The following is a 27,387-nucleotide window of genomic DNA, read 5'->3' as shown; positions in this document are numbered from 1 at the left end:
CTTCCTTAAAACCTCCATGGCATGCTGCATTGATGCAGTAATTTGTGTAAAAGGAATCTCATGAAAAGCATTGAGCGTTTCTAATGTGTCGTACAGGGGAGTTACCCTTCACTAGGTTGGCTTTTTGTTTTAAAAACTCTTATATTAGGCCTTTTCTACAATTCTACATTTTTCAGAAACTCAATTTTGGGTTTTCATTGGCTGTAAGCTGCAATTAGACAGAAGTAATCACTTGAAATATACCAGTCTGTGTACAATGCATGTTGCTTGTGCACTTTTTCCTTCCTCTAAACTTTCTAATAACAGCCTTGGGTGCGGCACTATGCAACTGGCAGCTAACCGTTGAAATCCAGATTCTGACTGAACCAGGAAATTTGTCAGGTCCTGGATCAAACCCTTGTTGTGAATTAACCAACTTCCTGTTCTCCAACAGGAAGTTGGGCAAAAAGTACCACATCATTGAACAGTTGAATATGTGCATTCAAAGTTTTAGAGAGGATCATATTAAGTTCACCTGTCCAGGTTAAAGTGCATTTTAGATTAATCTTGAAATTTCCCTCAAAAGCTAGATATCCCTAAGTGGTGTGTATAAAACTTAATGATTCAATATCATGCAATTTTTGAATTACTTAAACTTTTCCTTGGTGTTATTTATTCAGAAGCACCAATAGTTTTAAAATAGATTTCCTTTTTAATGTTTTTAAGAGAAAATGACATGTTTACAAATATTAATAAGAACAAGATCCGTTCACCAACAGATATTTATTGACAGAGGTTTATTGGGAGCAGCTTGATTAGTTTTTCCCTGAATGGAAAAACAAAAGACAGTCACGAAACCTGACGGATTAAATCTATAGGTTTGGTTTTGGCACAACACACGAGATCACGACACCACAGAAGAAGAACGATGTTGCTATAGTGGTAATATTAATGCCAGAATTACAGTAAAACAAGACAGCATGAACATAAAGGACCATGGCAGAGAAGAAGCTAGATGGACAGCAGATGTTTTCCTCGTCTGCCATCTAATAACACTTACAATAAATGTGATCAGATATTACAGTCCAGCCTGATGAAACTGTAATTTAGCTTAAGAAAAAAGAGTGTCAATGTAAAGCTTCTTTTGCTGTCGAGTATTGTTTCAGAAGCCGATTGTAAACCACGATATTTTATGAATTGCACTGTCTGTGCGACAAAGTAAGCGGCAAACATATACAGATTATAAAGTTAAACACTGTCAATCCGAGGGGGAAAAAAAAAACAAAAATCACTGCGTCTGGTAAACATTATTACACATACTGAGCCGGTTCCAGTGCTTCCTGTGTGATTACAAGCTCAAGATTGAGTAGGCAGTTGAAATATTTCACAGATTATATGCATCTATATATTTTGTTACTCTTTTTAACAATGTCATCAGTATTGGACCTTTAGTGTCTAACAACCAAGAAATTCCTGAAAAAAAACCCAAAAAAACAAATTAAACAACTATTTCCTGTGTCGCAAAAATCACAGTTTGGTGCTCCTTCCTTTTTCGTTCAGAGGTATGCCGTCATGTTTCTCCTTCTTCTTCTTCGTGTCGTCCTCCTCCTCCTCCTTCCCTGAGTCTCCGGCGTACATTTTGCTCAGCTGTTCGGGGTCGACGTAAGTGTAGAAGTAGGCCATGAAGGAGAAGATGATGCAGACGCCCAGCAGGAGGCCGCCAAACAGCAGGAACTCTTTCCACTGAGGATGCGTCACACAAACAGTGGTAAGCAAGCTGGACTCTTGAGGTTCACGATGCTAGAAAGAACTGAATTTTGTTTCCTTCGGCGTCTTCTGAAAGCGAGTACCTGCTCCAGTCCCGCCCCCTCGGCCACAATCAGAACGATCACGTTTCCGAACGCGACCGTGAGCAGCCAGCCGGCCTGCAGCACCGACTTCATGTTGTTCGGAGCCTGGAGGACGAAACGGGTAAGCAAAAAGAAAAAGATATCCCAACCATCTACAGCTTAAAAAGGAACAAAACAAAAACAACAGGCACAGCAAAAGTAAAATTAGAAAATAAAAAAAAAAAAACCCATCTCTTGCTAAACCTTTAAGAGCTGGAGTTCCAGATTATTTGGATTTCTTTACTATTCAGTCACCTTCGCAGTGGTTTTCTCATTTAGTGACTGGATTCGTTGGCTTCTATTTGCAGATTAAGCTGCAAGCTGGGAGTGGAAAAATTACAGCTTTCTGCCATTTTCTCTATTTTTGTTATTATTTGTTCTGCAACTCAATACATACAGACTAATTTAACAGTTTTATGGCAAACCTGTGAGTAGGAGAACTCCAAGCCTGTGATGGAGAACATGACCTCTCCTGCTGTAATCAGGGCGTACTGAGGGATCTGCCAGGCAATGTGCACGTTGTTGGCTTTCACATCCTCCATCTTTTCAGCCACAGTTTTACCGTCTTCCTGATGAGATAAACACACACACAGAGAGAGAGAGAGAAATCTGTGACATTGTGCAAAATATTACAATTATGCCAAAGCGTGTGAAATCACTCAGAATTCGCCTAGCAACAGAAACTGGAAACTTTTTTTCTTTTTTTTTTTTACCCCGATTGGTAGAGGGATGGATGGAAACGCAACCTTTTTCTGTGATCGCACCAATCTGAAGTGATAACACTCTTTAGTGTGGAAGTTGTTACCTGGCTACTTTTATAGCTGTTTTTAGTTCCAGTCAGGTCTTTACAATGAATCCAGGTGACGTAAAGCATATCATTTAAAAGAGACTGTATCGTTTAGTGCGTGTTGGGACATTTCTGCAGTTCATTTGGGCTGTGAGAAAGTGAGAAAGAGCAAGACTTTTGGCAGATAACAAGAAGGCGGCATGCATGACAATAAGGTGCTAAGTTTTATCCTAATAAGCTTTAAACTTCTGCTTAGTCAACATTCTTTAGCGAACACACATGGATGTTTTTAGTAGCTATGCTAACCATGCTAGTCGCTAATGTAAGATGCTAAATCTCAACCCTCCATTCATTTTGGTTTTATGTTTGTTTTACAACAACTGCTCTCTTACACCACACTGTTACATCACCTCTACTCACACGAAAATAATTACTGACCATTAACGGCAGGAACGGGAGAAAATAATATCCTGAATGCTGTTCTTACATCTGAGTCAAGAGAAATCAGAATCGACTAAGATCGGTCACAGCAGGTCAAAGCTTTCCGAGAATCACAGAAATAAAATCAGTTTTAGTCGAAGGAGTGTCTTTACCTCCCTGAGGATAAAAGTGTAAGAAGCTCCAAAGTCCAGCAGGCCCAGGTTGAGATTCTCAGTCTTCTTTGACTGGTGGCTGCAGAGGACTGCCGGGTAGCTTTAATTTAAAGAAGGTGGGGGGGGATTGGATTGGATTGGAACAAAGCATCACGCTTTATTCAGGAAATCAATAACTGTGATGGTGCTACTCACGATCCCCGATTCACGGCGCCGTTAGCAGACATGCTGTAGTCCGGGTGCACGTGAAACTCCGCTTCTCCCACGGTTATGTTCACGGCTTCTGGCAATGTGTTGAAGAAGCTGTAAAGAATTCATCGGAAACAGTCACATATTTACTTAGATCAGATTACATGGGAACCAATATAATCCACAGGAATAAAACAAATTTTTACCGCACATTAGGGTTCCCATCTTCATTTTTGGTGATGTAGTCCTCCACCTGAAATAAAAACATGGATACTGAGGCAGTTTTCTGTCAGAAACATACATTAGCACTTTATTCTTAGCTTATCCGTGGTATTCTTTCAATTTTCAGACATTTGGACATGAACTACACTCAGTTATTTTTCATAGATTGCCAACAAAAAAACAACAAAAACTAACTACATATTAAAATACACACCAGTTTACAAGCTTATTATCAACTTTACCTCGCATGAAAAATGTTGAGCTTATTGCAGCCTTAACAATTAATGCTATAATTGAAAAAAGTCAGAAGTGTACTTACAAGTTTGCACTCAATGCCAGGAGCTTTCTGGTGTACGATGAGACTGTAAGCCTTTCGTTCTTCAAATTCATGACGGCAAGAATACGAATACGACGTTCCCGTAAATGTGACATCAATACTCAGTTCCTGGTTGGGGGCCCCCAGTGGGAGAGGCTGGTATGCAGAGGGGTCCTGAGAGAGAGAGAGAGAAAGAGAGAGCAGAATGTTAATGCTGAAAATGTGGACATAAAACCACAATTTTTTAAAATAAAAGAATAAAGAAAATCCCATTAATGACCCGAAACGGAACAACAGTAAAGAGTTTTCCAACAGCAAATTAAATCTTGGTATAAAATTGTTGAAATGTTTCGTTTAGTCGTTCCCATGGCATCTCTGTCTAGTTTATTAGCATAAAAGAATAAATCAAACCAAGAAAAATTTGATTGAAACAAGTACAACTAAAACCAAAAACTAAGAATAAATATTATTGGTTTTATTAAAAAAAACTAAAAAAAACACCCAACTAAAACAATGAAATGACTTTCCAGGCGCTGTTCAAGTTACCTGAAGCTCTTCAATGGGGTTTTGAAACGGGTTGCCGCCAGCGACCTCCACGTTGACGGTCCCGTTTGCCAGGTTGAAGACCTGCAGCAGACTCTGCTCAGCAGGTGCAGGCTCCACCACTGTTTTCTAGCAGACACAATCACAGACACACTGGTTCGTAAAACACATTTCCAACTAGTTTCTCATATAGGAGGTCTCAGTATTATCTCTGATAAACAAAATACTTTAAGAGTGAAATCCTGTGTGATTCGTGATTCACGCTCAGACGTACCACAACATTGATTTCCACCAGGGTGGCTGCTCCAAAGGCAAGAGCTGCAAAGATCATCCCTGTGGCCATTTTCCTCAGAGGCCTGAAGGCAGAGGGACAGCGTCATGTGCTACGTAGGAATTGGAGGCGTCAAAAAACAAGAATGAATGACTTTTAGTCAGCTTAGTTGGCATCTCTTTGGTGATCGATGATCGTTCTGTTGAAGACCAATGTCGCAGCGTTTTTCTGCAGAAGCATTTTTTCTAAAATTCTTCGATATTTCCCTTTTGATCAGAGACGAGTCGGCGACCTTTTTAATTCAGGTTCCTGCAAAAGGAGTCCAGTTGCACGGAGGTCAAAGCTCCTCGTCATTTATTTGTTAACATTCTTGATTTTACCCCGTCACAATTTTTGCACACATCAAAATTCTGGTGTAAACAAAAAGACGTTGATAGACTTACACCACAGACGCCATTATTTTGTTTTTTTAATCCAATACGATCATACTTTAAACAATTGAATCTCTATATTTTATAGTGTCATTACTCGTCCAGGTTAATCAGCTGCTCCTGGATTTATTCTTAAAAGCGGTTTATGATTTTAATTCGACTCTTTCTCTACTTTATCAGTGAAAATGTAGCTCGTACTTTTCAGAGTTGCCTGGACATTTATTTCATTGTGACACCATCCCAGAAAGAAAAAAAAAAAAAAAAAAGTTTTACGTCCAAAAATTAATTATCAGATGATGCGCTTGTGTGTGTGAACATCTTAATGAAGGAAACATGACACGTACTAGACGTAGCTTATGAGTTTTTATTACGATGAACAATATTAGTGTCATGAAATGGTGTTGTGGTGGTGGTGAGGCAAACGCAGCAGACCCAGATGATGTGAGATGAGGAGTTTAATGGAACCGAAAAAACACAAAACACAGTCCACAGACCTGGCAGCACTGCTGAGCGGAAGGCTGAAGCTCACTACAGGTAGCAACAGGCGATACGAGGACTCGACATACACTTACGTACACTGACGTAGCAAGACGTAGACGCAGACAAGGATCCGACAAACACAGACACACACAGGTGACGCTAAATACACAAGAGGGTAATCAGGGAACGAGACACACCTGGGAACTAATCAAGGGAAGACAGGACAACACGGAGACTCAGACACACAGGAAACTTCAAAATAAACACAGGAAAACACAGAACACAACAGTACCCCCCCCTTAACGGGCGGCTCCCAGACGCCCAAAAACTGAAACACAACAAGGGTGGGTGGAGGGGAGCTGGACGGGGGGCCAGAGTCTATGGAAAAAGAACGAAAAACAACCTATCAAATAGGCGGAGACACGAGGGTCCAAAGTCCAAAAAACAAAAACAAAACAAACCCAACTGGGTGGGTGGAAACGCAGGAAGCGGGAGCCACGGAGGAGGTCAGGGGGCCGACCTCGGCGCAGGAAGCGGGAGCCACGGAGGAGGTCCGGCGGCCGTCCGCGGCGCCGGAGGCGGAAACCACGGAGGCGGTCCGGCGGCCGTCCGCGGCGCCGGAGGCGGAAACCACGGATGCGGTCCGGCGGCCGTCCGCGGCGCCGGAGGCGGAAACCACGGATGCGGTCCGGCCGCGCGCGCAGGGAGGCGGGAACCACGGATGCGGTCGGCGGCCGTCGCGCGCCGAGGCGGAAACCACGGATGCGGTTCCGCGGCCGCGCGCCGAGGCGGAAACCACGGATGCGGTCCGCGGCGTCGCGCGCAGGGAGGCGGGAACCACGGAGGCTGTCCGCGGCCGCTCGCGCGCAGGGAGGCGGGAACCACGGAGGCTGTCCGCGGCTGCTCCGCGCAGGAGGCGGAACCACGGAGGTTGTCCGGCGCTCCGCGGCACAGGAGGAGGGGGCCGGGGCGGCGAGGAGCACAAGGAGTCTCTGGGGCCGCACGGGGGCGGCGGCGAGGAGCACAAGGAGTCTCTGGGGCCGCACGGGGGCGGCGACGAGGAGCACAAGGAGTCTCTGGGGCCGCACGGGGGCTGCGTCGTGGAGCACAAGGAGTCTCTGGGGACGCACGGGGCGCGACAGGAGCACAAGGAGTCTCTGGGCCGCACGGGGGCGGCGATGAGGAGCACAAGGAGTCTCGGGGGAAGCACTAGGAGTCTCGGGGGAAGCACTAGGAGTCTCGGGGGAAGCACTAGGAGTCTCGGGGGAAGCACTAGGAGTCTCGGGGGAAGCACTAGGAGTCTCGGGGGAAGCACTAGGAGTCTCGGGGGAAGCACGAGGAGGAGGTCGCCCGGCTGGGCGCGGGCGGGAACGGGAGCTGCGCGCCGGCTGGAGCGCGGCGGCAGGAACGGAGCTGGGTGCGCCGGCTGGAGCGGGCGGCAGGAACGGAGCTGGTGCGCCCGGCTGGAGCGGCGGCAGGAACGGGTCGCCCGCTGCTGGAGCGGCGCAGGAACGGTGCGCCCGGCTGGAGCGGCGGCAGGAACGGGAGCTGGTGCGCCGGCTGGAGCGGCGGCAGGAACGGGAGCTCGGTCGCCCGGCTGGAGCGGCGGCAGGAAGCTCGGTGCGCTGCTGGAGCGGGCGGCAGGAACGGGAGCTCGGGTGGCGCTGCTGGAGCGGCGGCAGGAACGGGAGCTGGTGCGCCGGCTGGAGCGGGCGGCAGGAACGGAGCTGGTGCGCTGCTGGAGCGGCGGCAGGAACGGGCTCGGGTGCGCCGGCTGGAGCGGCGGCAGGAACGGGCTCGGGTGCGCCGGCTGGAGCGGCGGCAGGAACGGGCTCGGGTGCGCCGGCTGGAGCGGCGGCAGGAAGCGCTGGGTGCGCGCCGCCGGAGCGGGCGGCAGGAACGGCCGCGCGGCTGGAGCGGCGGCAGGAACGCGCTGCTGGCGGCTCCGCCGCTGCTGCTGGCTCTTCAGGCGACGGAACGGGGGTGGTGGATCGGGAGGACAGAGTCTTGGGTCTGGGAGGCAGCGGTTCTCCAGCCATGACAGCATACGCTGCCTCACGCTCCCACTCTGCCTCCCTCTGCAATGCCACCAGCTCAGGAAGCGGAAAACGTGGGACCCAGTAATCCAGCAACAGACCCAACCGGATGGCGAATCCAAGCCGTTTTGTCGCCGCGTACGGCTTGGCCATGGCAGCCTCATACTCCCGTATGGTTTCCGTTAATTCCTTAATATCATCTGGGTCCATGTTGGAATGTGCGTGCCTCACCGTTCAGTTTGGTCGGATCCTTCTGTCATGAAATGGTGTTGTGGTGGTGGTGAGGCAAACGCAGCAGACCCAGATGATGTGAGATGAGGAGTTTAATGGAACCGAAAAAACACAAAACACAGTCCACAGACCTGGCAGCACTGCTGAGCGGAAGGCTGAAGCTCACTACAGGTAGCAACAGGCGATACGAGGACTCGACATACACTTACGTACACTGACGTAGCAAGACGTAGACGCAGACAAGGATCCGACAAACACAGACACACACAGGTGACGCTAAATACACAAGAGGGTAATCAGGGAACGAGACACACCTGGGAACTAATCAAGGGAAGACAGGACAACACGGAGACTCAGACACACAGGAAACTTCAAAATAAACACAGGAAAACACAGAACACAACAATTAGAATAGTAAACTGTGTTGCCATGTTAGCTTAGCAGCAATAATTTTAAGTAGTTGTAAAATTTTCTACAGTATCTACTATTAATCATTACGTTTCCTTCAACGCCAAAAGGCTGGCAGCCGCCGTGAAGGCCGGAGAGTCCAGAACAGCAGCGGTTTACTCACGTGATTTTGATTCTGCAGAGGCCGACGAGCGGATATACGATGAGGTCAAAGATGGGTACGAAGACGAGAATCAGCAACGCGTTCAGCATCTGGGCAGCGGACATGAGGAAAACCAGCGGTTAAAATGGCCCAATAAAATGTCAATAAAACGTCAATAAAACTCATAAACGCTTCCTTGTTAAAATATAATGAGTTTAAGGAGAAGATGGCAGCGATAAGCGCTCATAAAAGTGTTGACGTGACGGAGATGGCAGCGTTTAACACCGGTGGACGCATGAATTGAAAACTTAGAAGAAAAATGTTGGACTATTAATTTGAAGATGCAAATACTGACATGGTTTGAAACGTAAAAATGAAAATGTGAGGATTATTATTTTTTATTTTTTATTTTTTTGAGGGGATGGGGGGTAAAGTAAAACAAGATAACCTAACTTTAATAGTGTTTTGGTTTACCACGTTAAAGCAACATTTACAGCCTTTGGGGTTTAATGTGACACCAACTTCTGCAGTACATTTACAGACCAGTCAACCTTTAAACACGGTGATTGAAAGCCACGTGACACCAAACTCACTCAGGTGGCAACAACAAAAAAATAAATAAATAAGCGTTTGGATCTTATGAATGTAAACTCAAATGGTCTCAGCTGCATGAACGAGGGACAGACGCAGACACGCATAATACAAACAGATTTGATTTGAGCAAAGGGGGCGCTATTGTCATTCACCTTACTAACTAAACCGCAGCAGCGTCAGTAAGAAACACAAGGAAACTAAACTGGAAGCATAAACTTTGACAAATCATACAAATCAACCTATTTCACCTTTGTGAAATTTTACTTTCCCATTTATTTTGATGTTTTTTTTGTTGTTTTTAGGTGAATATGAGGTGGGAATCCCACTGGATTGACTGAGCTGATCAAGTGAGAATGCATAACATGCAGTGAGTGCACCTAGAAATGAGACCTGGGCACCAGGAAATGACACCTGCTACCAGCTAACTTTGTTCTGCAAAAACACACACATCATGTACCCCCACTGCTGTCTTTGTTTTTGGCCGTCTCTTGTCGCAGTTCTTGTTTCAGTGGCTCCAAACAAAATCAGCAAGAAAAAAACCCAGAAGCAGCTGGACACAAAATGAAACAGGACTTTTTTTTTCTTTTAAGATTAGTAAATCAGAACTAGAAAATTCCCGAAGAAATTTAGCTGGGGCCTGCAAAAGTATGCCCGTCGGTTTGGACCCAGCATTCTGATGCTAAAAATTAGCATCAATGCTAAGCTTAGCTGAATGGTAGTCAGTAGCCCTTGGAGAGTCACAAGCATGTTGACTAACATGCACTTGCACCATTCAGTATGTTGAAATTAGTGTATAAGCTCAAATTAGCCAAAATGCTAATGAAAACATAAATACTTTCAGTAACATGTGGGGTATCATTAGAATGATCTCTGTAATTTACTTACTCCATTAAGTATACTAAACATAGCTAATAACACAGAAAAATAGGTAAAAGCTTATTTAAGCTAAAAGGCTAATGCTAATGAACTGCCTTGCTGTGCAAGGCAGTTCCATAACCTGAGAAAAGCAGATAATGCAGAATGATATTATTGCACCGCCACTATCCAGAGGGGCATATTGAGGCTTTTATTTTGAAATTTGCAGTAAGCTTCATATTAAATGCCCACACTAATCCGATGTGTAAGAGTGCTTTGGATAAACCAGTCACATAAAGCCAAAAAGAGCAATTACATAATGTAAAAATTTTCAAGGGCTTTTATTTTGAAATTTTCAGTAAGCTTCATTTCAAAGGGCCAGACTCATCCCTGTGTAACAGTGACAGGGTTAAATGAGTTATATACAGCCCATAGCAGCAAGTTGTTGTAAAGGCCAGCTCAGTCCTCCTCTGTTTTAACTGAACTACTAGTTAGAACTACAGTGATGCGTATTTGTAGTCCTCAGCAGCTCTCCCTGCTCTGGGTTCCGTTGCCATGGTAAATAATCCTCTCTGCCAGCTCTGAGTGAGACATCCAGGGGGAGACAATTCTCTGTTTGAGCCAGCCAGTTTGAATAAAAAAAAGCATTGCAAACAACTCTTTCCTGTTTGGGAACCGTAATACATATTCGAAAACCGTTTGAAGCATATGAGAGGGCTATTTGTCGTCTCCGATAGTCCCGCCATTCATATCTCTACCTCACTCACAGTATTAACTGCGATGATATAAAGAAGGTGTGTGCCAAGGTCAGAAATTTTTCAGAGATACATGGAAGTGAATCAGTGAGATCTGTCAAATACCGCATGACTTTGCTCTGAAGTACCTGGAGAGAAAACCGTAAGCTCTAGATAATTTTTGAAAACATTTGACTGGAGCAGGCACGCGTATCAATGTCATGACCGAGTTTCATACCAATCATGCAATATTTGTGAGCGTGAGGGCGAGTTAAAAAATGATTTGGGGTCAAAATGTCACTCTGACTCTCACTCTAGCGGAGCGGCATTTACACTCTGATTTTTCCAAAAATCAAAAACTTTGGGTCGCTTAGAAAGAAGTTGTGGACAAACCATAATTCATATTGACGTGCTGTCTTCACTTTAAAAGAGATCACGGACGTATCTACAAAATGAAGTTTGAATGGCGTTTCTACATGAAGTTATGACGACACAGAAAATCCTCAAAAATAGGGTATTTTCAGGATTTAATGGTTGCCTCGTCCCCTTGACGAGAGTTGCACCTGGTGAGCTCGTTAGTGATTTTGGGGTCGTTTTTTGCTTTTTACTTCGCCATGGTAACTCCAAATCCCACCAAAAGTAATAGCTCCAATGCCGGGATCGGCAAGTCAGTCACTGCTCTCCTTATGCATTGCTATGGGCAGGCCCTAATTAGTGAAAAATCTAATAAAACACACAGTTAATAATGATCTCCATGGCGATAAGGTTTTTTTTTTTTTCCTCTGATATTTCCCTCCCACAGGCCTGAGGCATATTTTTGTAACTATTTCCAGCTCTCTCTCTCTCGTTATATTTGACATTCTGAAAGCTTTGATTTGTTTTTCTTTTATTTACGAATGTAGAAATAAGGACTTTTGTGTAGCTTCTGTTTTATTTTTGTCCCAGTGAAGGTGACATTTTAAACATGCATTTCATACCTTAAGGTGCAAATAGCTGATCGTATTTTATTTTATCTTTGGCAAACAAACAAACAAACAAACAAAAAAAGAATTTATTGTAAAAAAAATAAATAAATGAAAAAAAACTTTAAAAAGGGGTGTTGAGATAAATAGTGTAATCTAACAATTTGTTAACATTTTTGTTATTTGTAATTTGTAGCCTACCAGAAAACAGGACATTTTAAACATTCTTCCTTAAAAGGAGAGTTCAAAAGCACCAAAACAAACTTAATAAAAGAACTCCCTATAATCTACATAAATCACAGTTATTATCTGAAAGTCTTTTCTTGTACATTTTTCTTCCTAGGTTTCAAACGGTTACTGTTCAAAACAGCAAAAGGAGCACAAACCGAGTGAGGAATAAAGGAAACGTGGGATGATTTTCAACAAAGAATGAAATGAAGGTAAAAATTGTGCAGAACTCAAGTAAAATGGGAAATTGTTTGTTTTTGTTTTTTTTCCCCAAATGAAAAATAAACTCTGGACCCCATAATTTCCACCCAGGAACACTAAATCACATCACTCTGTGAAGGTTTCATGAGAATGCATCACCCTCTGTCTGGACGTCCTGCAATAGTTTCACAGTACAGGAAACGACACAAACTGACCCCACCGGCGGCAGGTGAGCTGCACGTACCTGCATCTGGTCGGGCTTAATTGTGAAGGATTCTCCCTGTTATGACACAGAAAATTAAAATTTAACTCGGCGAATCCAAAACTGGGCACAGCATGGGTTATCTAAGCCATAAACATTAAAAAGTCACTGGAATAAAACGTCAAACGACGTCCGAATGCGGAGGAAGATCTGCTTTATGGGACTGTTTGTGCAATCGGACTCGACATCAAAATCCACCCACAGATATCAGAGTGCAAACGTCAATGTTTAATCTTTTATTTTGTATTTTTTTGTGGCACGTTCAAATGACGTAAAAAGATGGACTTACAAAAGCCATGTTCATCCGTGTGGCTTGGAGAGTCCAGCGGGAACCCTGCAATAAAGAGACCGGCTCAGAGTTACATCAGCAGAATGACACGTTGCTTAAAGGGATAATAAAAATAGAAGTGAATAAACACTTCATACGCCATCAAAGAAAACTGCAATCTTTTTTTTTTTTTTTTTTTATCTTTTTCCAACAGTTTTTACACCCAGTAGAAAGGAGGAGCTCATCAAGATGAAAGTCAGGAATGGTAAAGTTTTCATTGGTCCATGTAGAGAATTAAATAAAACAAGCTTTTGATCGGATGCACATATACAAATTGATACTTTGCTTCGTGCTCAGAGTCAGTAAAAATAGAGCTTGTCTCTCAGTCTCACCTAAAACAGTCATAATTCTGATGATGAGCCAAGATGTACAAATGTTTGGATGTTTTTGGTTTTTTTTATATAACTTTAACATGTTCCGATATTAAGGAAACTTTGACTATAGCCTAATGAAAGAACCAAACTACAGTCAATCCCAGCATATTCACCGGTCAGTATTCATGAATTGTTTTTCTGTAGAGCATATCTGGCATATTTTAAAGAAAATGCATCTTTAGAAACTGAAATTCAGTCCTAGCTGACACTGACTGGGTAATGTGTGCAAAGGAGCCAATCAAGATGCGCCATTCAGTTTTTTGATAACATTTGACGGGTTGTGCATAATACTGTCATAACATTGTCATGAACATGACATATCTGTTATAAACATGACATAACATCTGTCATAAACATGACATAACATCTGTCATAAACATGACAAAACATCTGTCATGAACATGACATAACATCTGTCATGAACATGACATAACATTGTCATGAACATGACATAACATTGTCATGAACATGACATAACATTGTCATGAACATGACATAACATTGTCATAAACATGACATAACATCTGTCATGAACATGACATAACATCTGTCATGAACATGACATAACATCTGTCATGAACATGACATAACATCTGTCATAAACATGACATATCTGTCATAAACATGACATATCTGTCATAAACATGACATAACATCTGTCATGAACATGACATATCTGTTATAAACATGACATAACATCTGTCATAAACATGACAAAACACCTGTCATGAACATGACATAACATCTGTCATTAACATGACATAACATCTGTCGTGAACATGACATATCTGTTATAAACATGACATAACATCTGTCATAAACATGACAAAACACCTGTCATGAACATGACATAACATCTGTCATTAACATGACATAACATCTGTCGTGAACATGACATAACATCTGTCATAAACATGACATATCTGTCATAAACATGACATATCTGTCATAAACATGACATATCTGTCATAAACATGACATATCTGTCATAAACATGACATAACATCTGTCATGAACATGACATATCTGTTATAAACATGACATATCTGTCATAAACATGACAAAACACCTGTCATGAACATGACATAACATCTGTCATTAACATGACATAACATCTGTCGTGAACATGACATATCTGTTATAAACATGACATAACATCTGTCATAAACATGACAAAACACCTGTCATGAACATGACATAACATCTGTCATTAACATGACATAACATCTGTCGTGAACATGACATATCTGTTATAAACATGACATAACATCTGTCATGAACATGACATAACATCTGTCATGAACATGACATAACATCTGTCATGAACATGACATAACATCTGTCATGAACATGACATAACATCTGTCATAAACATGACATATCTGTCATAAACATGACATATCTGTCATAAACATGACATAACATCTGTCATGAACATGACATATCTGTTATAAACATGACATAACATCTGTCATAAACATGACAAAACACCTGTCATGAACATGACATAACATCTGTCATTAACATGACATAACATCTGTCGTGAACATGACATATCTATTATAAACATGACATAACATCTGTTATAAACATGACAAAACACCTGTCATGAACATGACATAACATCTGTCATTAACATGACATAACATCTGTCGTGAACATGACATATCTGTTATAAACATGACATAACATCTGTCATGAACATGACATAACACCTGTCATGAACATGACATAACACCTGTCATGAACATGACATAACATCTGTCATGAACATGACATAACATCTGTCATAAACATGATCTTTATGAATATTTATGACTCTTGTCATAAACTGTCATTCGGTAAATCATGACGCTTTATTTCAGGTAGGGAGAAACCATTACTGTTTTGTTACCATTTTTGACAGTGTAATAACACTAATGACATTATTATGACTACTATTATATTTATGACATATGATGATTATTGGTTAACGTCAACTTGTCATAACAAAGACAGTTAAATGTGTCATGATTTACTGAATGACAGTTTATGACAAGAGTTGTAAATATTCATGGAGGCTTACTCATGTTCATGACAGGTGTTATGTCATGTTTATAACAGAGTCATAACAGTCTTATTCACAACCCGTCAAATAAAGTGTTACCAGTTTTTTTGTTTTGGCTCCGATTGGCCGTCCCCTAAAGAGCGGAAATAAGGAAGACTGTGTAGATGTTGGCTGCAGCAGGAGAGCCAAGATGGCCACCACCGTTTGTTTCAATGCATTTCGAGGTACATTTGGTGCTTAACTATTCAAATGGGCAGTTTGAAGCATTTTATCCCCGCAAATACCAGTGGGTTCACTGTAGTCAGATTTTTATTTCATGGTAGATCCAAAATATAAAAAAAAAAACAGGGTCTGACATTAATTAGCAGACAGATATATAATTCCTGAAAATATAGGGTCAATTTTCATAGGGTAATTTCAGCAACAAGATATGTTTTTTTTGTTTTTTTTTTTTAATGCTTTCTCTATCCTATAAATTGCCTGTTCTGGTTTAGTCAAATTTGCACTATTCTTCCATTGCTTTGGGGGGCACCACACACAATCATTCAAAGGGCCTCAAATGGCCCCTATGCCACACTTTGGACATCCATGTTTAGGGAAAATCTTCATTGGATTCAGACAATAAACCATATTTCTAGTTGGACATTTTCATCCTACTCTGTCCAAGCAGCACTTTCTGGCAAGAAATTAATTAATTAAGCTTCTACGCAGTAAGCTTTACACTTTACAGCTACTATTCAATGCTCATGATGTTTTGTACTGGATGTTTCCTTAACTGTGGATTGCAATATTCCTACTGGCTGCATCACCGCTGTTCAAGAGGCTGAAGAGAAAACAATTCAATTGTTTAAAAACACTTCAGTATTTCTTATGACAATATATATTTTTTCCTATTACATAATTGACAACCAGTCAATTGCACAAGCTTCTAAATGGTAAGGACTTTAGTTTCCTTGCAAAGTGGGGTGGATGTGAACTTGTACCTGCTGGTCAAACAGAGCCCAGAACATTGGCAGGGGGATGTAGAGCACCAGAACCCGCAGAACCATCTTGATCTCCTGAATCAGTCGCTTCTGTTGAACAGAGGAGCAGAAAAGCGGATGGATTGGTGCAGCAGCGAAGGTTTAAGCGAGTTTCCTCCAGCAGCTTCGGGTTTGTTTTTCCCCGTGAAGAAGCAGCGATGAAGTTCTGCCGGTCGTTACCGAGTACTTGTCTTCGGCCCAGTCCAGCCAGTGCTTCCTCTTGAGGTCATCTTTTGAGCTGTTCCAGCGGTTTTTGATGGCAAACTGACCGGAGGAAGATATAAGAATTAAACAAAAACAATCTTCCTTCAATGTGCACTAAACTAATCCCACACACACTCGTGTCTAACCCTAAACCTGACAGGAGACAAGAGGGAGATGAAATGACTCACGCCGATACATTTGCAGACTTCCCCGAGGACGTTTCCCTGAGGCGGCGTCTTCTTGTACATCCCGCTGCCAAATATGAACACAGCTGTGGAGGAACAGATGGAGAACCAGCATCAGCTCAGACCGATTTCCTTTCAAAACACGAGAGGAGACGGAAGTATTTCCAAAAGTCTGTCTTCTATTAAAATACGTTGCATTTCACAAAGCATACAGCTCATTTTGACTATTCTTTTGGTTCTCTGTACCTTTAGTTTTTTTCTACATTGCTGTTATCTAACTTTTCTTTTAAACCGTTTTCACTTTTTCCAGGGGATCTTAGCTTTTCTTTGCTTGTTTTTTCTTTTTCTTTAAAGTACCACCATTTTTTTTTGTCGCACACCGTCGCTCTTCAGTAAACCAATCTCAGGATTTCATTTCTTGTGGACTAATTCATTTTTGTAAAACGTATCTAAAAATGTCTCAAAAGCAAATTTTTCTCTCTTTCCAAATGTCTGCCGTTTATTGAGATAAACCGCCTCTGCATAAAATACGGTTCCCATTCCGACCGTCTTTCTTCAAGTAACACATAGTTGATCTTCAGTAAAACAATCTCGAAAAGAATGATTTTATTTATTCTTTTTTTTTTTCCTCGCTCAAAACAACCAACAACAAAACACAAATTAAACCTTGAATGCTAAAGCTCCTTTCGGGCTCAGCCTAAACTTGCACATCCATCTGTGTGTCATGGGTGTCACAGTTTGCTCCCACAGTGAGCAGGCGACCTGATCCCACATGGATCAGGGCTGACGGGGAAACAGCGAGCAGAGAAAACTGGCCGTCACAATGGATGAGGACGGGCCTTGATCAGGGTGAAGCCCGGCTCGTGAAAACAGCCTCAGCATGCACATTGCGGTCTGTAGCAAGCCCCACATCCTGCAACGGCATCGAGGTCCTCGTAGATTATAAACGTTTACATTAGTTGGTTTTTTTTTCTACTGCAGTTTGGATATATTTTTGTTACTTGCTAAATAGCAATTAATAGCAATTGTAGGAATTAAGACAAATACTTTTTATACCAAATAGGATTTCGGCTCCACAGGCAAACACACACACACACACACACACACACACAAATTAAATAAAAAAGACTCAGTAAAAACAAACAAAAAATATCTAACATTTCTATCCATCTGTAACGACTTTGTGTAAAAACAAATATTACTTTGGTCTCTTATCGTCTTTGAATGCCAGACGGCAGATTCCATCACGCCTTCCTCAGGCTGTTCTGTAAATGTTTGAATTCCCTCCCCTCCTTATGGCAAGCATCAAAAACCTGTACAATTAGGAGCATTTTTGGGCCTTTTTTGAAAAATTCTAGAGGGCTAACCGAGGGTCGCAGGATCAGGGGTTCTAAATACCTGGGGCTGATAAAAAAAAAAGTCCTTACCTAGAGCCACAACCATCAGAGCTGCAGGAACGCCAAAGGCCAGGGCGTAGCAGTCGTCGCCGAAACACTTCACATCACCTGCAGGAGGAGATGGCGTTTAGCGACGCCAGGAAGCTCACGGGACGCGCGACACACGCTGAACGTCGCGGCGGCGAACGCTCACCTCTGAGGATGGGCGTTATCAGCGTCGACAAAACGCTCCCGGCGTTGATCGACATGTAGAAAATTGAGAAGAATTTCTGTCTTTCCTTTATCTGGAGGTGAAGAGAATTTAAAAAAATTAAAGAGTTAAAATGTGACTTGGTTTTAGTATTTTCTAAACGATAAGGATGGTTTTAAAATCAAAAGAGCAATGTAAGAAAAACAAAATCTAATATTTTATTCTGGAGCAGAGCTGTAGACTTTCTGACGCTGCTAAAAGGTTGACATGTTTGCAAATTTATCCTGATTAAACTTCCTTTAACAGGATAAAAACCACCTACCAGGCTATCAATTTACCCCAGAAAAGCACCCGATACCTTTTCCCCTTAAAGTGACCAATTGGCTATATAAAGATTTCTAATGTACTATAAAATAAGTCGTGTTAAATGCAATATAATCAAACAAGAAAGCATTGTTTGATCAAGAGAGATGCTAGTGGTTCACCGATTTCAGATATTGATATCGAAAATTGGTCCAATATCAGCTAAATGATGAGTATCGGATCGTATCAGCCTGCATCCAAAATTTCCTATGTAAGCATTACAATTAAATCAGTCTAGTAGTATTTACTTTGCGCCACCATTTCTATCCAGCAGCGCTTGTTTCCCGCACGCAGACCCATCGGTTAATAACAACAACTGTCAGTTGTTCTCATACCTATTGTTGTTGACTATTGTTTTTCAGTTTGAGCAAACAACCAACATATGCAACAAAAGTATGAATGATTCATAGTGCCGTCATATTGGGTCAATATTGGTATCGGCTGATACTCAAAGCTGAAATATGGTTATCGTATCGCAATAATATGATACGATAGATACGATAACGTTGTATTGTGACACTGGCCCAAAGTGATGAGTGTGTGATAGAGATGTTTACACACATTGGATTTCCCTGAATGCATCAACGCATCATGATAAAGGACTGATTTACCTCATTTTCTCGACCTATCGACTCTTTTTATGGTTTAATCCCCAGGCGGCGTCCTACTTAGATAATGGAGGAATTATACCTGGAGATTGTATTATCTCTCAAATCTAAGGAACAGATTGCAAGCAGTAGAAGGTCTTTCTTCAAAAGTGCTACATTCCCAATATCTCAAGTGATACCAATGCCAAAAAAATTAAACTAAACCTGGAAGTAAGCTTTCAACTGAATTAATGTTCAGCTGAGACAGATAAAGTAACCGTTTATTATACATTTGTCAGGTGTCAGGCCGCCCCCACGGCCATGCTGCCCTTGGCAAAGAGCCACACCATAAACCCACGCTGACTGGACGCTTACGTGTTCTTCCTCGAACTGATCTCCTCCAAACGCTGCTACACACGGTTTGATTCCTCCGGTGCCCAACGCGATGAGAATCAGGCCAAACATGGACAGACCGCTGGAGCACAACAAACTCAAATCAGACACACTACTGGGTCGAGAGAACGATCGTCATCAGCATACAGGACAAGATTGAGACGGAGTTTAATGCAGGGGTCCCCAAGCTCGGTCCTGGAGGGCCGGCCTCCTGCATGTTTTAGTTCTCTCCTTGGTTTAACGCACCTGAATCAGATGATGGCTCGTTAGAAGGCCTAAGAAGAACATTGACATGCTGAAAAGGTTGTTGGTGCCACCAGGGAGAGAACGAAAACGTGCAGGATGCCGGCCCTCCAGGACTGAGTTTGGTGACCTCTGGTTTAATGGCTCTTTAACTCTACAACAACCCTGGAAAGCATTTCCTGTTATTTTTTTTTATGCGCGGTTCTTTCTCCGTTTAGTCAATGACTTTTCCTTTTACTCATTCTGACAATAAAAACAGGTCAGTGTGAGTGTAAAAGGTCCAGAATCTGTGACTTACATGTGCAAATCGGCGTTTCCCACAGTGGGAATGGCTCCCACAGACTTAACCACATGGCCGATCACGTAAACGATGGACAGGTAGATGATGGTCCTGTTGGGAGTAAACAGTCATTGTGTGCATGCGGCGCTGAGCTCCTCTAATCTTTTTGTTTGCTTGTGTGTGGTCAGAGCGGTTCACACCCTCCCTCGCCACACGCGGATTCAACTACACGTTGTGCCGCGCGGGGTTGACCGGCGATGACCCCGGGGTCGGAGGCAAACTCACTTGAATTTCCCGAGCCAGGAGTCGGCGATGACGGCTCCCAGGATGGGAGTGAAGTAGCAGAGGCCACTGAAGGCATGGTAGATGGCGGTGGAGAGGTTCTTGTCCCACTTCAGGTAGCTGAGGAAGTACAGCGTCAACACCGCTGCGATCAGAGCACACAGGCATCAGCTGAGACCCTCCAACAAGTAAGAAAGAAAAAAAAAGCCAGGTAGCGAGACGAATTGTCTCAAAACTTTTTCCCCGCATGACATTTACCTTGTACAATTCAACTGAGAAATTAATGTGTTAGAAAACAAGGTGAAAAAAAACAACTTTTGCATTCAGTTCAGCTTCCAGCCTCCTTTGCTGGTCGTCTGTCAACGCTGCAAAAACGCAAAATGTTACCAAGTATTTTTGGTCTTTGCAGTTTTTAGTGCAAATATCTTACTACACTTACAAGACAAAACTAACTCTTAAGTAACTTAAAATATAGTATAAGATATAGTAACTTGTTACAAGTCAATAATTCTCTAATTCTGACTGTTCCATTGGCAGATTATTTCACTGATAACATGGGAAAAATATCTTGTTACAAGAGAAAATAATCTGCCAACTGGAACGTTTTCTGCAATTTTAGGGAACTATTTACTTAAAACTTGCTGAAAGGTTACTTGTAAGTTAGTACACTTGAAATAAGATAAACTATGACATTTGCCCCATTTCAGTAAATAATAAAAAGATAATTAAAAATAAAATTGTGAAAAAGTGCAATGTTCTTTATAACTCATTTCAGAAAGTGAAATCAAAAGATTCCTTACACAGAGATAAACATTTATTTTGGAGATTGAAACTTACTGATTATGGAAACCTCAAAATTTCCCCATCTCAAAGTCAGAATGGAATCAATCGCATGGAATCAATAAATAAATGTTTGAAACTAAAATATCAAGCTTTAAAAAAGTATTTTCCATTTCTGCACACCCAGTATGTGTTCTTATCCCGTTGAAAGGAGGATTTCCTCTCTACTTTTACAAGGTTGCTGCAAACTTAAAGACTCGATAACCGAGTTAAATTTGATGGGTTTCCTTAGTTAAAGAAATATATATATATTTTACCAACTGATCTGAAATGTATATAATTAAATTGATCTGTGTGATTGTTTGGTATTGAGAAAGTTCCTCGATATAAAGTGTGTCAGCTGTGCAGAAGTGCCATGAATCTGTTAATCTGAGCTGATACAGAGCTCTAAAAGTCAAACATGATTTATCTTCATTTTTTCATACTTCACTCAGTAATTGTAGCATCGAAAGTAGGTCAAATATACACAGTTTAATGCATTTAAAAAAAATAAAATGAAAATAACAACATGGAAGGAAGAAAAACCTCCAGCATTCATCACCACGAGAAATCTGGAAGTCTAGAGAAAAGCATTTCACAGTGATTTGTGGTTCTATAATTGTCCCATTTGACAGCGAGAAAAAAAAAAGTGTTTTGAAACATTTTACAACAAACTGAGGAAAAAAGAAAAAAAAAAAAAAAAACATGTGCCAGTGATAAACTCAGAGGCCAACTTCAGGGTTGGATTTAATAGAAATCAGAAATAAAACTCAGAAAAAAAACAAAAAAGGAAAAAAAAACTAAACTAAAAGCTTCTCTTCTCTCGATGATTTCTTAGAGCGAACGCCGCCCGCTTTCTAAAAGCCGATTTTAAGCGACGCTCAAAACATTTCATCGAGACTTTCACATGAGAAATGTAAACACCGTTGAGCAGGAAACTGGCCTAGTGAACGGCGTGTTTGTGTAAGTCTGTACTGTGACAAACATGCGAGCGTGAAGGCGGTCATGTGAGAGCAGGAGGGAACAGCCAGGGGAATCTGCAGAAAGACTCCCTTACCTTTCATGCCATAGTAGGAGAAACGTTCACAGAACTCATTCACCACTATGAAGCAGATGCTGGTTGGGTAGTTGGTTCCACACAGTTTCTAAGAAGAGCAACAACAACGACAACAACATGCATTCAGAATAAATTAGTCCACACTTTTTGTCACAAGTGATTTACCAAAAAACAGAAAAAATAAAAACCTTGTCCCTTTTACTTGCCAAAAATACTTTTGGTAAAACATGGGTTTGCCCATTAATTCAGGAAGGTGAGGGTGTGATTTCGTTAGCAAGGCACTGAGGGAAAAATCTGTTTGGTGCGCCAATAGACGAGACAAAGAAATCTAATAAATTACAGTAAATCCACTCTGTCGTTATGTTCCAGCCTATCGCTGGACAAACACAGATCCAATCGATAAAGTCTCCATTTCCTGCCTCGGCTGTGACCGGAGAGGAATGTTGTCGATGTCGCTCTGTTTGTCGTGACATCCCAGGTTAATTATTATGCACAAATAGCGGTTTTATGAAAGTTTAACAGCTGTGACACCTCTGATAGGATCAGACACTGTGGAAAATACATGATCAGCAACACCAGTTTGTTCCATAAAACATCACACCGGATTGCATTTACATTCCCTCTGTTTAACTCACTTTACCACTGGTTACAGTGACAACATGCTGAGGAAATGCATTGAAAAAACACTTTCAAATGGAGCCTTTCCACATGGAAAATAAGCAGACGCACACACAATGTTGAATTTCCTTCGTAGGTTTGGTACGGAACAACTCTAGGGGAAAAAAAGTGGCTTGGTATACAAATGGACCTTGAGCTACTTCGATGCTGTGCCTCTCCACTCTTCCTCCAGACTCTGGGATCTTGATTTCCAAATCAAAAACGCAAAATTTATTTTCACTTGCTGAGGACTTTTGAACCGTTGATCACCTTATCCCAGGTAAGACTCTTCTGGTGTTTGTGGTTCAGTGGCACGAGGAAGTCGACGGTTGTAGCCTGTGTGTGTGTGTGTGCTGGCTCATGAAACACCAACGCGACAGTTTTCTGGTTGATTTGTGTTGGATTTGGTCAAACCAAGTTGGGTCGCCCTGAGCCCAGGCCCGCTTGTTACCCAATCAGTACGAGAAGAATTAATGAGACCCAAACGCACAGTTTGGCTGCCACGTCTTATAGTTGGCAATGTCATTTAATCCCTAGATTAGTTTGTATGCTTAGTCTGTTTGTAAAGTAATTTGTAATTAAGTAGATGAATATACAGCCTGTATTTATGAGGTGTAATAGTAAAGAGGACAGTGTAAACAGAAACATTAATTCTGATTAGTAAATTAGGTGTCAGATAAAGAGATTTGTTCTTTTATTCTTCCTCTTAATTAAAAATTGCAGATAATATCAAGGTGTAGAATCGTCAGTGTTTTGGGTTCAGCAGTTTTTCTTATTTCCAAATTATGAACATTGACTCAGGTCAGTAAGTTGGGAAGCACTTTAAATGTCGTCCTTGGTTCTTGTGATCTACTGGATGAGTTTGCGGGGGAATTCTTGGAGGGGTTTTGGTACATTTTGGTCCGAAATTGAATTCAGCAAAACGGAACAAAATTTGTTTCATGCATGATTTAAGAAATTATTATATATTATATTATATATTATAATTATACACGACAGAGCTGGTTTCGATTTTAAATTAAATTGTTAGAAAAATAGCATCTAATCATGTTTGTCTGATACAAAACATTTTTTAAAGGGGCAGAATTGCACGTTTTTCAGGCACACATAGCGCCTGTCGTGACGCGATTTAAGAGCTGACCCGAATGCAGCAGGCGTTAAAAGAAAAATAAAAAAAAGGAAAAAAGCATAACGTTCTGTAGATGATTATTTTATAACAAAAAATGTAGCCAACTTACCAAAAATTTTAAAAAAGCTGAAAGTAGCACTAAATAATCCAGAAACAAAACCAACCAGGAAAAACCAAGGAGATAGCAGGAAACCAGGAAAGTTCAAGTTTAAACCACATTTAAGTCACTCGGTTCTGCGCTTATCATATTTATTTATGCAACATGATAAAACTCAAGGACCACAAACTAATTCTGCAAATGATGCAGAATTGCCAGAAGTGCCTCCAGCTGTGATAGGACACCAAATATACTATTTCAGTCTGTCGAGAGAACAAACATCAAGTATGAAGAAATATTTACTACACTGACAAGGTTGAAATCGATGCAGGTTTTCATCTGAAGTGTCAAATATCAAACCGGCTGAGCAATATTTGAACTCGGCCTTCCTGGAGAAATGTTGAGGACCTTTTCTGTTTGTTTTTACAAAAACAAAATGTCAAAAAAAAAAAAAAAAAAAAAAAACTTCTACAGAGTTTCTAACCACGACTACAGCAGCAACACCTCTGTACTCAGAGGCATCACCTGCTTTAAGCACAATGTGGATGAATGATAAGGTCAGTATTAGTTAAAAAATAATAATAATAGTTAACACTGTCACATGCATCAAGTGTTGCTTGCTCGTCAGGGTAGGATGCAGTGAAGGTGATCAAAAGACAGCAGTTTGATCCAAGCTCATTCTGATAGGTTCTGGTTTCTTCTTATGACCATTTTTTGTTAGACCACTAATTGGTCTAAAAACCTGCGTAAGATACTTCGATTCTGCAACTCTTTCAATAATACACACCCAGTTCTAGTTACCCAATGTGCTTAAGAACAATTTTGAAACGGCCTATCGGTTTATACACACTTCAAACCTATAAACGCTCACTGTAAAGCAATAGGAAACTTGTAACACAGACAAGTTGTTAGAACTTGTCTGTGCCAAGTTCTAACAACTTGGCACAGACAATTTAAACTAAACTTAAATTAATCTTTAAAAAACAAAACAACAACAAAAAAACTGCCAAAAAACCCTGATTTTCCATAATTTAGCTTATGTATATAATGTTCAGTGTTTTTTGTCACAAACTGTGTGTGTAACGTGTTTCGTGTGCTGAGGAGCGATCAGAAACGGCAGAAAACTGAATCGATGTGAGGCGCGCAGTTCTCCTGCCTCATGGCAGGGGGCGCTCATGATCCCAAACATTGTGACTACAACTGTGGAGTAAGAGAGACGGTAACAGAGCTAGCCTTGCAGTAAAGTTAAGTGCAGCGATATATTTATAGCTTTCTCCTCTGACTACAACAATCACTTATTAATAATTGCAAAATAAACATTAAGACTAAAACAATACTACTGCAGCAGACTCGGCGCTCTGCTCTATGTGTGGGAAATATTTGAGTGTTTTGGGTTTTTTGTGTGGCGTTATCAGTTGCTATGGCAACGAGTCTGCGCGCAGCTGCACCGATACAGAGCGAGAAAGCAGTGGTTTTGAGTTTTACTTTAACAATTTTTTTTAAACTTTGCTGTGTAGCCCAGCACGAAATTAATAACATCTACATGTCCAAGTTTTATTGAGTTAACGGAATTATTCCATGGCGGCAGCGCGGCTACAGATGACATGCATGTAAAAGAATATGTGTTTTTGCCCGCATGCGCGAAATAACATGGTCTATATTTGTAAACCTGATTATGATTAAGTCAGTGCCTCACCAGCTACGAACCTAATCGCACCTCGCTGCTGTGAGGACTTCTCACTCGCAGGCTGGTCGAGCAGTGAGGACAAAGATGAGCCGCTGCGATGCGCTTCCCTCCCGGGGAAGATAGTGGGAGGCTACAGCGTGGCACTCGGCTTTCACCAAAACAACTTTTTTTAACTGTTCTTCTGCAGAGAGAGGCGGTTGCGTCATTTCACCCTGGATTAAACCGAACACCATCGGATCCTGACTCGGAAAGCCAAATAAATAAATAAAATATTCTGAAACAGGCTCGAATCCATGCCCGAAGTAGACCCATGACTTTTCAACAAACTATAAAAAAATAAATAAAAAATTTTTTAAATGCGCACACAATAAAAGTAAAGAAAACATGCCAATTGATGCGCACACTACACACTTGCATCGGTCGTATTTACCTTGCCCATGTTGCTTTTTTTCCCCACACCGTTGTGCGACGTTTGTTGTTTCTGTGGATCTCTGTTTACTGAAGCATCTGGCAGCTCCGACTTCACCTCCAAGTCCGTCCCCTCTCTCCCTCTCTCTGCTCCGCTCTCTGACGGGAGCTCGGAAATAAAACAAAAAGAAGAAAACACGAGATCACGCAGCTCGTAAAACCGCCGACGACTTTAAAGTTAATCTTCCACCACTGGGGAGGAAAACTTGGGACTTATTGCCACTTTTATGAGACAAACTGCGCCTTCCAATCCAATCCGATCCAATCCAAAAAGCTCGTGTTCTGTCCCGACGATCATTAAGGTCCAGAAAGTTGGCGTTTGAAACTCACTTTCTGTGGGTCAGGAGGTCGTTAGTGGAAGTGGAGAGAGAGGCTGGGGAGCCCAGCAGCAGCCTCTCCCGGTGCACAATAGCGCCGTTGTTGCTCTCGGACGCAGACCTGGTCCTGGATCCAGGGTCAAAGTGTTCTGGCAGTGCTGTCCAGGCTGCCTCCCCTCTCCGGCTGGATAATTTAAAGGCATGGTGATTAAAACCATTATGAGCAACGCGCACTTCCTCTTAGTGTGTGTGTGTGTGTGTGTGTGTGTGTGTGTGTGTGCGTGTGTGCAAGCTGTGTATAGGTTAATACAGCTATAACGAGTTTAAAATATTTTTTCTGAATTTTTAGAACCACTAGAAAGGGTGGTCCCCACAATTGATGATAAAAATAGTAGTCCCCATGAACCATGGAAACCAGTCCGTGTGTGTGCGTGTGTGTGTGCGTGTGTTAGTCACAACGCGGACCCTCTGCAGCTTGGTTGTCCACACTGAAAAAGTTCCCAATGTGTCCCAACCCTGTCGACCACCGTCCTGCTTCTTTTGGAGTCTTTTTTTTGTTGTTCCTTTTTTATGCTTCATCTCACCAGATTTAAATTAAAAAAAAAGTCACGTTAAGTGACGTCATTTACATCAGGTGTGATGGAACGATGACATATCTAAAACATGCAGGATGAGAGGTCTTGGTGTGTCAGGGTGTGTGTGTGTGTGTGTTTTTTTTACTTCCTGTCTTTTGTTGTTCCTTGAATAGGAACGACACCACTGAGGTCACTGCAGCCTGAAAACCGCTGCGGTCATCTTCTCACGTTGAGCAAGGCTGCAGCGTTGTGACTAACACTAACCCACTAAAACTCACTGGTGCGAGACCAAAAATAAAGTCCTGAGCAAAACGCATGTTTGCTGGTTTTCTA

At 41.8% G+C, this 27,387-nt stretch overlaps 1 protein-coding gene across 1 annotated transcript; it reads right to left on the bottom strand.

Moving 5' to 3' along the window:
• Nucleotides 1-761: 761 nt before the first annotated feature.
• On the bottom strand, nt 762-26,642 carry slc15a2 (solute carrier family 15 member 2). The gene is made up of 22 exons (XM_044132802.1): nt 26,125-26,642; nt 22,125-22,212; nt 20,252-20,393; nt 19,985-20,077; nt 19,426-19,525; nt 18,104-18,194; nt 17,941-18,018; nt 16,517-16,599; nt 16,305-16,388; nt 16,086-16,175; nt 12,643-12,687; nt 12,336-12,371; nt 8,539-8,627; nt 4,793-4,874; nt 4,522-4,647; nt 3,979-4,149; nt 3,644-3,690; nt 3,444-3,551; nt 3,249-3,348; nt 2,294-2,437; nt 1,830-1,934; nt 762-1,722 (listed from the first exon to the last, which is right to left on the bottom strand). The coding sequence occupies exons 1-22, from the start codon at nt 26,131-26,133 to the stop codon at nt 1,507-1,509; spliced, it is 2,127 nt and encodes a 708-aa protein (XP_043988737.1). The 5' UTR covers nt 26,134-26,642; the 3' UTR covers nt 762-1,506.
• Between the last annotated feature and the right edge of the window lie 745 nt (nt 26,643-27,387).

The sequence above is a fragment of the Gambusia affinis genome, linkage group LG11 (assembly GCF_019740435.1).
Source record: "Gambusia affinis linkage group LG11, SWU_Gaff_1.0, whole genome shotgun sequence".
Lineage (NCBI taxonomy): Eukaryota > Metazoa > Chordata > Actinopteri > Cyprinodontiformes > Poeciliidae > Gambusia > Gambusia affinis.
This window is presented reverse-complemented; position numbering and strand designations above follow the sequence as displayed.